Source organism: Mustelus asterias, chromosome 12, assembly GCF_964213995.1.
Source record: "Mustelus asterias chromosome 12, sMusAst1.hap1.1, whole genome shotgun sequence".
In the NCBI taxonomy this organism is placed as follows: Eukaryota; Metazoa; Chordata; class Chondrichthyes; order Carcharhiniformes; family Triakidae; genus Mustelus; species Mustelus asterias.
In genome coordinates this window covers 22,702,140-22,714,978 of record NC_135812.1, presented here as the reverse complement: position 1 = coordinate 22,714,978, position 12,839 = coordinate 22,702,140, and the positions used below count along the sequence as shown (strand labels likewise).

General features: G+C 47.3%; 1 protein-coding gene across 1 annotated transcript in view; it reads right to left on the bottom strand.

Annotated features, from left to right (window-relative positions):
• Nucleotides 1–12,326: 12,326 nt before the first annotated feature.
• Nucleotides 12,327–12,839, bottom strand: part of LOC144501904 (ras-related protein Rab-34-like) — a 56,663-nt gene continuing 56,150 nt past the window's right edge. Inside the window, exon 11 of the mRNA XM_078225939.1 lies at nucleotides 12,327–12,797. Coding sequence (XP_078082065.1) covers nucleotides 12,730–12,797 — 68 coding nt within the window. The 3' untranslated portion in view covers nucleotides 12,327–12,729. The remainder of the gene's footprint in view (nucleotides 12,798–12,839) is intronic.

Below are 12,839 nucleotides of genomic sequence, written 5' to 3'. Positions count from 1 at the left end.
ATGCCAACAGGGGTAGTTGGGGGTGGCCAACTAAGAGGCCACCTCCACGTTTACCACCCAAATAAGGATGTTGGGTGGGCTCCTGAGGCAGAGGCTCAGGACAATGTGGCCCCCTCAAAGGGAAGCTGGCAGTCTCAGTTGTGTGACCAGGGCTGCTGTGGGCTAAATTTATGAATGCGAGCTTAACTGCATCTGGCCATTGGTGACATTCCTCTCCATAATTTCATCACTTAATGCTAAGGCTGCACTATTGGCTGACAGCACCCTTGCTATTTGCTGCCAGTAAGGTCTTCAATGGCCCCAAACAGGACTCCAACTTCCCAGTGTGAGGCTGCCTCCTCTTGCTTGCTGATCCTTGGTTCAAACATGGACAAAAGAGCTGAACTCCAGAGGTAACGTAAAAGTGACCGTGCTTGATATCAAGGCTGCATTTGACCGATGGAGTCAATGGGAATCAAGGGGAAAATTCTCTGCTAATTGGAGTCATACAACACAATGGAGGATGGTTGTGGTTTCTGCTGGTCAGTCATCTCAGCTCCAGGACATCACTGCAGGAGTTCCTCAGGGTAGAGTTCTCAGCCCAAACACCTTTAGCTGCTTCATCAATGAGCTTCCATACGTCATAAAGTCAGAAATGGGGATTTTGCAGCCAATTGCACAATGCTCATTACCATCCATGATTCACCTCACCTCTGAAGTTCAGCCCTATGATTGAAACAAGGCTGTAATGAGGTCAGGAGCTGAGTGACCCTGGCAGAACCCAAACTGGGCATCAGTGAGTAAGCTATTGCTAAGCAAGTGCCACTTGATTGCATTGTTAATGACGCTTTCCATCACTTTACTGATGATTGAGAGTAGACTGATTGGGCAGTAATTAGCTGGGTTGGATTTAGAGCCATAGGGCCCGATTTTACCATTTTCATTCTAAGTGCTGAATCTAGACGTAATTCAGATCCGACTTAGAAATCTGCTTTCAGGCATACGCACTCAGCCTGAAAAAAGAATCTCGGGTCCCATTCGCGCTGTGGGCGGGGCTCAGCATGCCCAAAACGATCAGAGCTCTGAACTGTGCATGCAGTTAGAAAAAAATTTGAAAAAGCGCGCCTGTGTCAAATCGCTCCCACGCCGCAGAAAGCGGAGAAAGCGGCCCGGGAGCGAAAACTGGGAGCGATGGCCCCCACAAACATCATTGTCCCCCTTATCAACCCCCCCCGCTACCCAGACCGATCGCGACTCCCTGCCCCCTTCCCCCCACCCCCCCCCACTGATCGCCCGCAGAGTGGCAGCGGACCCCCCTGCCCCTCCTCCCCCCCACCACCAGAGATCCATCTGCCCCCCTGCCCCCCACCAGAGATACATCTTACCCGCCTCCCTCCTCTCCCCCCCCCCAAGAGAATGATCTGGCCTCACTCTCCACCCCCCCCCCCCCCCGCCCAGAGAATGGTCTGGCCTCACTCCCCCACCCCTCAGAGAATGATCTGGCCTCACTTTCCCCCCTGCCCAGAGAATGGTCTGGCCTCACTTCCCCCCCCCCAGAGAATGGTCTGGCCTCACTCAGTGCACCCCCAAGAAAACGATCCGGAATCACTCCCCCGCCCCCTCAGAGGATCTGACCTGCCTCCTCCTCCCTCCCCACCAGACAACGTTCAGCACTCCTCCCCCCCCCACCACCAGACACCAATCGGCCCTCCCCGCCTCCCCCCAACCCCCCCCACAACCAGGCAACGATTGGCCCTCCCCCCCCACCAGACGATTGGCCCTCCCCGTGCCCCCCCACCAGACAATGATCGGGCCGCCCCCCCCGACTCCCCACCAGAGATACATCTGACTCGCCTCCTCCTCCTCAACCCCCCAACCAGACAACAATCTGGCCTCACTCCCCTCTCCCCGCAACCAGAGAATGATCTGACCCGCCTCCCTCCTCCCCCCACCACTGATCTGAGTCAGAGAGCCGTTGGAAGCTCTGAACATGCTCTTCAGCAGCTGGAGTGCCCGATTCAGACTTTTATTCAGCAGGTTCATTTTGGCGCAATTCTGGATTGGCGAACACAGTGGTAAAGGGGGAAATGTTGATAAAGTTGGGTGGGCAATCCATTAATTCAACTGAAATACATGCAAATACATTTAAATCGCCGTTGCGTCCGTTTCGGGCACGAAGCGGATCGCGGCCATTCCCGGGTTTTGGTAAAGTGGCCATCTGCGTGGATGCGGGCATGGATCGCGTTAATGGCCTCACACCTGACTTTACCACATTTTAGCGCCCAAAAACGGGCACGACGGATTGGTAAAATAGGGCCCATAGAGTCATAGAGGTTTATAGCATGGAACAAGCCCTTTAGCCCAACTTGTCCATGCCGCCCCTTTTTTTTAACCACTAAGCTATGCCCAATTGCCTGCATTTGGCCCATATCCCTCTATAGCCATCTTACCCATGTAACTGTCTAAACGCTTTTTAAAAATTGCACCCGCCTCTGCTACTACCTCTGGCAGCTTGTTTCAGACACTCTGTGTGGTGAATTCTGTGTGTGAAAAAATTGCCCCTCTGGACCCTTTTGTATCTCTCCCCTCTCACCCTAAACCTGATTTGTCTTGCTTGTGTGTGCAGGACGTACCTGGACAATTTTCCACATTGCTGGGTAGATGCTAGTGTTGTAGTTGTATTGGAACATCTTGGCTCGGAGCACAGCAAATTCTGAATTCTTCAATACAGTTGCCGGAATACTGTCAGGGCCCATAGCTTTTGCAGTATCCAGTGACTCCAACTGTTTCTTGATGTCACGTGGCATGAATTGAATTGGCTGGAGACTGACATTTGTGACGCTGGGGGCCTCTGGAGGAGGCTGAGATGGATCATCCACTCAGCACTTCTGGCTGAAGATTGAAGCAAATTCCTTGGCCTTTTCTTTTGCACTGATGTGCTGGGCTCCTCCATCATTGAGGATGGGGATATTTATGGAGCCTCCTCCTCCAGTGAGCTGTTTAATTTTCCACCACTTTGATGGCCCACAGTACCTCATGGCTGCCCAGTCTTGAGTTACTAGATCTGTTCAAGATCTATCCCATTCAGCATGGTGTAGTGCCACACAACATAATGGAAGGTATCCTCAATGTGAAGATGGGACTTAGTCTTCACAACACTGTGCAGTGATCACAACTAGCATCATGGACAGATGCATCTGTGGCAGGCAGGTTGGTAAGGATAAGGTCAAATATATATCTCTTTTGTTGGCTCCCTCACCAGCTACCACTGACCCAGTCTGGCAGTTATGTCTTTTAGGAGCCTGCCAATTCGTTCAGTGGTGTTACTACTGAGCCACTCTTGGTGATGGGCATTGAAATCCCACATCCAGAGTGCATTCTGTGCCCTTGCCAGCCTCAGTGCTTCCTCCACGTATTCAACGTGGCAGAGTACTGATTCATTAGCTGAGGGGAGATATTACATGGTAATCAGCAGGGGGTTTCCTTGCCCATGTTTGATCTGATGCCATGAGACTCCATGGGTCCAAGTTGATGTTAAGCATTTCCAGGGCAACTCCCTTCCAAATGTATACCACTGTGCCAACCGCCACCTCTGCTGGGTCTGTCAGGACATAACCGGGGATGGTGATGGTGCCTGGTACGTTATCTGAAAGGTATGATTCAATGAGTATGACTATGTCAGGCTGTTGCTTGACTAGTCTGTGAAGACTTTGCAGGGTCAACAGGGCAAGGTTTGTCGTTGTTGTTTCCGGTGCCTCGGTTGATGCTGGGTGGGCCATCCTGTTTCATTCGTGAGAGGATTGCTAGATTATTTCAGAGGGCGATTTAAGAGTGAATCACATTGCTGTGGATCTGGGGTCACATGTAAGCCAGGCCAGGTAAGGATGGCAGATTTCCAACAATCGACAATGGTTTCTTGGTCGCCGTTAGACCTTGAATTGAATTCAAATACCATCACCTGTTGTGGTGGGATTCGAACCCGGGTCCCCAGAGCATTACCCTGGGTCTCTGGATTACTAGCTCAGGGATGATACCACTATGCCACTGCCACCCCCTAGGTTAATAAAGTTAGTCCAAGAATGGAAGGCAGCTATTCCAATCATAACTCATAATATCCATGGAAAAGTTGATCTCTAATGTCGTTGAACCATGAAGCTTGCTTCTGTTGCCTTTGGAAGGACTGTTGATGACAGAACTGTGCTTTATGACATTCCCTTAAGTAAAACCACCTTGAACTCAGTGTCACAGCACGGTGGCAGTGGTTAGCACTGCTGCTTCACAGTGGTTAGCACTGCTGCTTCACAGTGGTTGGCACTGCTGCTTCACAGTGGTTGGCACTGCTGCCTCACAGTGGTTAGCACTGCTGCTTCACAGTGGTTAGCACTGCTGCTTCACAGTGGTTGGCACTGCTGCTTCACAGTGGTTGGCACTGCTGCCTCACAGTGGTTAGCACTGCTGCTTCACAGTGGTTAGCACTGCTGCTTCACAGTGGTTAGCACTGCTGCTTCACAGTGGTTAGCACTGCTGCTTCACAGTGGTTAGCACTGCTGCTTCACAGTGGTTAGCACTGCTGCTTCACAGTGGTTAGCACTGCTGCTTCACAGTGGTTGGCACTGCTGCTTCACAGTGGTTGGCACTGCTGCCTCACAGTGGTTAGCACTGCTGCTTCACAGTGGTTAGCACTGCTGCTTCACAGTGGTTAGCACTGCTGCTTCACAGTGGTTGGCACTGCTGCCTCACAGTGGTTAGCACTGCTGCTTCACAGTGGTTAGCACTGCTGCTTCACAGTGGTTGGCACTGCTGCCTCACAGTGGTTAGCACTGCTGCTTCACAGTGGTTAGCACTGCTGCTTCACAGTGGTTGGCACTGCTGCCTCACAGTGGTTAGCACTGCTGCTTCACAGTGGTTAGCACTGCTGCCTCACAGTGGTTGGCACTGCTGCCTCACAGTGGTTAGCACTGCTGCTTCACAGCGCCAGGGACCCAGGTTCGATTCCCGGCTTGGGTTACTATCTGTGCGGAGTCTGCATGCACGTTCTCTCTGTGTCTGCGTGGGTTTCCTTCAGGTGCTTCCCACAATCGGAAAGACGTACTGGTTAGGTGCATTAGCCATGCTAAATTCTCCCTCAGTGTACCCAAACAGTCATCGGAGTGTGGCGACTGGGGGATTTTCACAGTAACTTCATTGCAGTGTTAATGTAAGCCTACTTGTGACATTAATAAACAAACTTAAACTATTTGAAAGCCAAAGCTACGGAGCCATTTCTAAATGTTTTCTCCCTCCCTCTGTTCATTTTCTGGCCTCACTTTGATGCTACAAGTTTATTTTAAACGAAGCTACATGAGATTCCACACTGCTCTTTGTGGTTATACCTGGATTGAAATCTCACCTCTTTCTACCACTGCTGTTGCTGGATAATGCTTAGCATATAATGATTGGAATTGGACCCCATGCACTTTCCCACTTTATTCCATCTGTCTCTAAGCCTGTGACAGTTCCCACCAGTATAGACTTCAGGCTACAAGGTAGTTTCGTACTAGAATAGATAACTTTTCCAATTTTTATTGCAGAAACATGTATAATTCTACTGTAAAGTGAAAAATAAAATGAACATAAAGCTGCGGCTTATAAAAACATTCTGATCACCACAATGAATACAGACACAGGAAATATTTGTCAACCATGATCACAAAAAGATGGAGCAAGCAATTCTGCTTGCATTTGATACTGTACAAGATTGTCATTAAAACTAACCATTCACTCTATCTGAATTTTGACCGAATATATTTTGGTTTTCATATGGGTGGATTGAATTCCCAAATGCTTATTCCCCTCACAACAACAAACAAATCTAAATCACTCCAGGATCTTAGTGACGAATACAATATATTTGTATGAAATCTCATTGCCCTCAACTCATTCTGAATTAATTTGTTACAGATTTTGCATAGTACGATTTCAACTTCTATCAATTGCACTTTTAAAGCCATAGAATCATTGAATCCCAACATTGCAGAAGGAGGTCATTTGGCCCATCGAGTCTGCACCGACAACAATCCCACCCAGGCCCCATCCCCAAAACCCCACACATTTACCCTGCTAGTCCCCCTGACACTAAGGGGCATGTTAGCATGGCCAATCCACCTAACCTGCACATCTTTGGTTGTGTGGGAGGAAACTGGAGCACCCAGAGGAAACCCACACAGACACGGGGAGAATGTGCAAACTCCACACAGACAGTGAATCGAGTTGGGAACTGGCACTGTGAGGCAGCAGTGCTAACCACAGTGCTGCCAAACCAGTTGACTTAATTATCAATAAGCTCTCCATATTGCTGCATTCATTATTCCTGTGCATTAATCTTCCTAAATGGGCAGAAAATTGACAGTTGCCTCGTACTAGACTTAAATGGTCAAATCGGACAAGCGGTTTGTCTAAATGTTTGACCCCCTAAAACTTTTTGTAAACAGGAGAAAGAACTTGAGTCACAATGATACTCATTATTACAAAGAAATGCTGCTCAGGTAACTTTGATGAAGTGACTATGTGATAACGAAACTTGACAGGGATGGAGTTGGGATCCGCTGCCCAATATGCAGTCCATCTGACTGCATCTGACTGTCCATCAGTCCATGCAGTCTATACCTTTCTCATGGAAGTCTGATGAAGAGGTTAAATTGGTGATGTCCATAAGATTGGATCGGGGAAGCTCTGTTCTGAGCCCAACCCAAGTTAAAATCTGCCCCTGTGTAATTTTATGTGGACAAGGACTTAATACAGTTTGCATATATGAGCAGAAACTAATAAAGTTAAAACTAATTATATGCTGCAACAAGCAAGTGCGTACACACAGGGGAGGCTACCTGGGATTTAATATAGGAATGTATCGTAGGTTGGCTGATAAGTATATATTTTCCTCTGCATTTGGAGTTAAGAAAACTTGCTTTTGCTAAATCAGTGTTATAAACCAATGAAATTTGAGTCACATAAATTTTCGTTAATCTTTCTAATGAAATATCCCTCAAGAAGGCTCACTCTGCTGTTTAGATTCATCCCTATGGAAAGGGTACAGTGTAACTATTAGGCAAGTCAGAAATACTGGCCAGGACGCCACAAGAACTTGGGCATTTGGGAGAAGATTGTTGTTGCGGACAAAGGGGTTGAAATACAGACAAAGAAATCAAAAACTAGCATTTATATAGCACCTCCCATGCCCTCCGTATATCCCAGAATAATTCACAATCAGAAAAGGCAGCGATATATTTAAATGATTCCACAGGGAAAAAAGAAGACAATAAAATTGACTTTGTTAATGTATTAGCATTCTGAGTCAATCTGCACGTCTCTGACAGCTGAAGGTGTGGGATGTATTACAGAACAGAATCCAGAACTTGATGTGTGGAAGCCATTGAGCAACATCTCCAGCTGTACACACAATGCTGGTGAATCATAGAGTCCCTACAGTACAGAAGAGGACATTCGGCCCATCGAGTCTGTACTGACCACAATCCCACCCAGGCCCTATTCCTGTAACCTTCATTTAACCTGCTAATCCCCCTGACACTAGAGTCAATTCAGCATGGCCAATCAACCTAACCTGCACATCTTTGGACTGTGGGAGGAAACCGGAGCACCCGGAGGAAACCCACACAGACACAGGGAGAATGTGCAAACTCCACACAGACAGTGACCCGAGGCCGGAATTGAACTTGGGTCCCTGGCGCTGTGAGGCAGCAGTGCTAACTACTGTGCCATCATGCCGTCCTCAAATAGTGATACCTCGGCTGGCCTGCCTGCAGGGCAATGTATGCTCACAACCAGCAGAATCAGGGAGAGAATGGAAAATGGGATGAAAAACGGACCTTTTATTAATAGGAGGGGTGTCGGTGGCGTGGAACTGTAGCCAGGAGCCTGTAAATGAACACAGACAATTTTCTGCTGTTCACTATGCCCAAGCATCGTGGGGCTGGACAGATGGGAAGGCAAGTGATGAGGATGACACACTGGGCGGGGTTTTCCAGCCGCGCTCGCCCCAAGACCAGAAAATCCCGCCTGAGATCAACGGACTTTTGCATGATCCAGTCCAGTCTGCTACGATTCCCGTGGTGGGTGGGTCGGGAAAATTCCACCCAAAGAATCGACAGAGGGATATAGACAGGTTGGGTGAGTGAGAAACTTGGCATACAATGTAGGAAAATATGAAGTTATGCACTTTGATGGGAAGAACAAAGGATCTGAATGTTATTTAAAAGGTGAAAGACTGCAGATAGTTGCAGCACGTAAGAATTTGGGAGTCCTAGTGCACTAATCACAAAAAGCTAGCTTGCAAGTTCAGCAGGTAATAAGGAAAGGCAAATGAAATGTTGGCCTTTATTTTAAAGGAAATGGAGTATAAAAATTGGGGAAGTCTTGCTAAATCTATACAAGGCACGAGTTAGACCATACCCGGAATATTGTGAACAGTTTTGATCCCCTTATCTAAGGAATGATATATTAGCAGTGAAGGCAGTCCAGAGAAGGTTCACCAGGGTAATCCCGGAATTGAAGGGATTGTTTATGAGGAGAGGTTAAGTAGGTTGGGCCTGCACTCACTGGAGTTTAGAAGAATGAGAAGCGACCATATTGAAACAATGAAAAGTGATTCAGTTCCAAGAGAGGGTGGTGTGTGACTGGGAGGGGCACCCATAGGTGATGGTGTTCCTATGCCCCTGTTGCAAATGCCCTTCTAGTTGGCTTAGGTTGTGGGTTTGGAAATTGCGGTCAAAAGAGCCTTGGGGAGTTGCTGCCGTGCATATTGCAGATGGTATACCCTGCTGCCACTGTGCGCCAACAGTGGAGGGTATTTGAGGTGGCAGTTGCAATCAGGCTGCTTTGTCTTGGATAGCATCAAGTTCTGGAGTTATAAAGTACTAAGTTTAATTAGGCCACATGTAGAGTATTGCACACTGCATTATAAGAAAGATGTGATGATTGAACTGAAATGCTCAGAGGAGATTCATAAGGATGTTGCCAGGAATGCAGAATCTTACCTATAAGGAAAATTGGATAGCCTATGTTACTTTCTAGGCAACAGAGGAGGCAGTGAGGAGATTTAATTGAGATGTACAAAATTAAGAGGGGCCTAGCTAGAATACATGGGAAAGACCCATTTCCCTTAGCCGAGGGGTCAAGAAACATGAGCATTGATATAAAGTAATGGAAGAAGGGTTAGAGTGGAGTCGAGGAGAAATGTTTATACCCAAGGGGTCTTGGGGGGGTCCACAATTCCCTGCCCAAAATGGGTGGTAGAGGTAGAAGCCTTCATCGCATTTAAAAATAATTTGATATGCACTTGAAGTGCTGTGACCTACAGATCAGGAGCAAGACAGTGGCATTAGATTGAAAAGCTCCTTTTACAGCTGACTCAGGCATAATGGCATCATTCTGTAAAAGCAAAACACTGCAAATGCTGGAAACCTGAAATGAAAAGAGAGTGTTAGAAACACTCAGCAGGTCTGGCAGCATCTGTGGAGAGAGAAACGGGATGAACCTTAATTCAAGCCTAATATGATGTGCCTTTGAGTTCTGAAGAAGAGTCATATTAAGACCATAAGACCATAAGACATAGGAGCGGAAGTAAGGCCATTCGGCCCATCGAGTCCACTCCACCATTCAATCATGGTTGATTTCAACTCCATTTACCCGCTCTCTCCCCATAGCCCTTAATTCCTCGAGAAATCAAGAATTTATCAATTTCTGTCTTGAAGACGCTCAACGTCTCGGCCTCCACAGCCCTCTGTGGCAATGAATTCCACAGACCCACCACTCTCTGGCTGAAGAAATTTCTCCTCATCTCTGTTCTAAAGTGACTCCCTTTTATTCTAAGGCTGTGCCCCCGCGTCCTAGTCTCCCCTGTTAATGGAAACAACTTCCCTACGTCCATCCTATCTAAGCCGTTCATTATCTTGTAAGTTTCTATCAGATCTCCCCTCAACCTCCTAAACTCCAACGAATACAATCCCACGATCCTCAGACGTTCATCGTATGTCAGGCCTACCATTCCTGGGATCATCCGTGTGAATCTCCGCTGGACCCGCTCCAGTGCCAGTATGTCCTTCCTGAGGTGTGGGGCCCAAAATTGCTCACAGTACTCCAAATGGGGCCTAACCAGTGCTTTATAAAGCCTCAGAAGTACATCCCTGCTTTTGTATTCCAAGCCTCTTGAGATAAATGACAACATTACATTTGCCTTCTTAATTACGGACTCAACCTGCAAGTTTACCTTTAGAGAATCCTATTAGATGCCAAGCATTGACTCTGTTTCTCTCCACAGATGCTGCCAAGACCTGCTGAGTTTTTCTCTCACACTGTTTTATTTTGGTTTCATTCTGTGCAGTTAAAGTTCTAAGTATCTGAAATCTGATGGGCAGAATTTTGTGAGGTTGGGTATTAAAGGTTAAGGAGTCCAGGTGGGTAAATGAAAATCAGCCAGTGATCTATGTGAATGGTTTACAGGCTTGAGGGGTTCAATGGCCTACCCGTGTTCCTAAGCCTATGGTGTCAATTTTACTGGTACGACAGGTACCTGGTACATCTGTCCGGGTGACGGACGGACACAGCAACACATCTAGTGAAATGCATTGGTTTATGTTTCAGTACGACCACAATTTGATGGGACAAGTCAGTCTCTGGATGCAGCAGCTGGTACAAGCTAACTTCACAGCAGAGCCTGAAAAAAGCAGCAAGGACACTTCCAGCTGATGCCTGGCATGATTTTCCTTGGGACGAAACAGTTTTATCTAAAGGCTGCTGCCTGCCCTCCTCTGACCTTAAAATCGAGGAGCAACTACACACATGGGGTGGGATTTTATGGTCTCGCTCATCTCGGAACGGTAAAATCCCACCCGAGGTCAACAGACCTTTCCATGGTCCGACCCTCGCCCGCTCCGATTCCCGTGGCGGGCAGGATGATAAAATTCTGGCCATGGTCTTAAGATTTGTTCCTTCAAGCCCACTCTTGAATGGTTATGCTCCACCACACCCCCACACCTCCTCAATCTCAGCCCCCCCACCCCCACCCCCCACTAGAATCCCTACAGTGCAGGAGGCCATTCAGCCCATTAACCAACAACAATCTAGCCCAGGCCTTATCCTCGTAGCCTCACATATTTACCCAACTAATCTCCCTGACACTAAGGGGCAATTTAGCATGGCTAATCAACGTAACGCACACATCTTTGGACTGTGGGAGGAAACTGGAGCACCTGGAGGAAACCCACGCAGACACGGGGAGAACGTACAAGTTCCACACAGACAGTCACCTGAGGCCGGAATCGAACCCAGGTCCCTGGAGCTGTGAGGCAGCAGTGCTAACCACTGTGTACCGTGCCTCCCAGGGAACAAGGAAATAAGATGGAAGGTTCAGAAATGCCCATTGCCCACTGCACTACAGTCTCTCTCTTTTCCATTAGGGTGAGTCCCAGAAATCCTGCAGCAACGTCAAGAGGCAGAGACCCATGACGTTGGATCTGTAACCATCTCATCTGTGCTTAGCACCCAGGGATAAGTATCCACTGGCCGACTGAACAGGAAAATGTACCCCCCGTCTGCTGCAGGAGATACTGGCAAACAGCAGAGTAGCTACATGGTTTTGTATTTTAAAACTGGGACTTAATTTAGAAGCCAGGCATCGCAAGAGGCTATCGCATACACACAGGAAAGAGGAAGGAAAGACCTTGCAATTTTGTCCTGATCATCAGACAGTTGAATCATCTCAAAATGATTCACAACTAATTAGATTTTGGGTTTGACTTATAATGCCGGCAGGATTAAAGATTCTGGTGTTGAAAAACATGCAAGTGACGTCCCAAAACATGAACAGTGAGTTTCTCCTCGACACATTAACATTAAAACTCTGCAGTTCCTCACATTAGCACTGAAGTATACACAAACATCACAAAAACCTTGGTTCAGTTATAGGATTGGGAATATCGTTGATTTGTGATGCTATTTGCAACCATGTCAAGTCTTAACATAAGTGTGAAAAATCGGCCAGATTTTCCCGGTCCTCACTTGGATTATCCAGACAAATACAAGGAAAAACAAGTGGGGAATAACATGCAAGGGAGCCCATCCAATTTGACCTCCATTACAGCAAATGGACAGTCAATTGAATAAGCTCACGTGCGATTAGGTTAGGTGGATTGGCCATGGTAAATGGGCAAGGCTACAGTGATAGGGTGGAGGGGAGAGCCAGGGTGGGATGCTCTTTCAGAGAACGTGCGATTCTCTCTGCCTGGTTTTTGTCTATTTTTGTATAAAATCAGGGAAATCGACTGAAATGTACACTAGCCTTGCAGTTTCTATTTCAGAGCTTTGTTCTTTAATTTTGCTCTTAGCTTGAAGCAAGTTGGTGGTGCAAGACACAGACCATTCCCAACAATGGTTTTCTTCCTGGTTCTAACAGAGCTCAACCCAGTTGGCATCAACGTACAAGGGAATGCTACATTTTTCCAGTTGGTAATTGGAAAGTGATCCACGATTGACACACGTGGAAAAGTTCTGACAGCACCGTCTTGGAGATGATCTCAAGTGGACAGGGTTTCTTGCTGGGCATTCGCCTGGCTGGCATTTCCTTTTCATCTTCTGGCGTTGTTTGGCATTCCAAAGGTGATCAGTGAGCGGCTGCTGACATTTCGTTGGCGTGAGAAATCTTTGGTTAAACATGAATGTAGTGCAACAGGTAACCTCTCTCGGTTGGCAGTGCGGCGGTCACTGACAGCAGTTAGCTTTGGACTTCTTCGTATTTCTGAACCGGTTTTTATCATTGTTGCTGATGCCTGCAGAGAAAGAAAGTATTTGTAAAAACAAAATGATAAGAT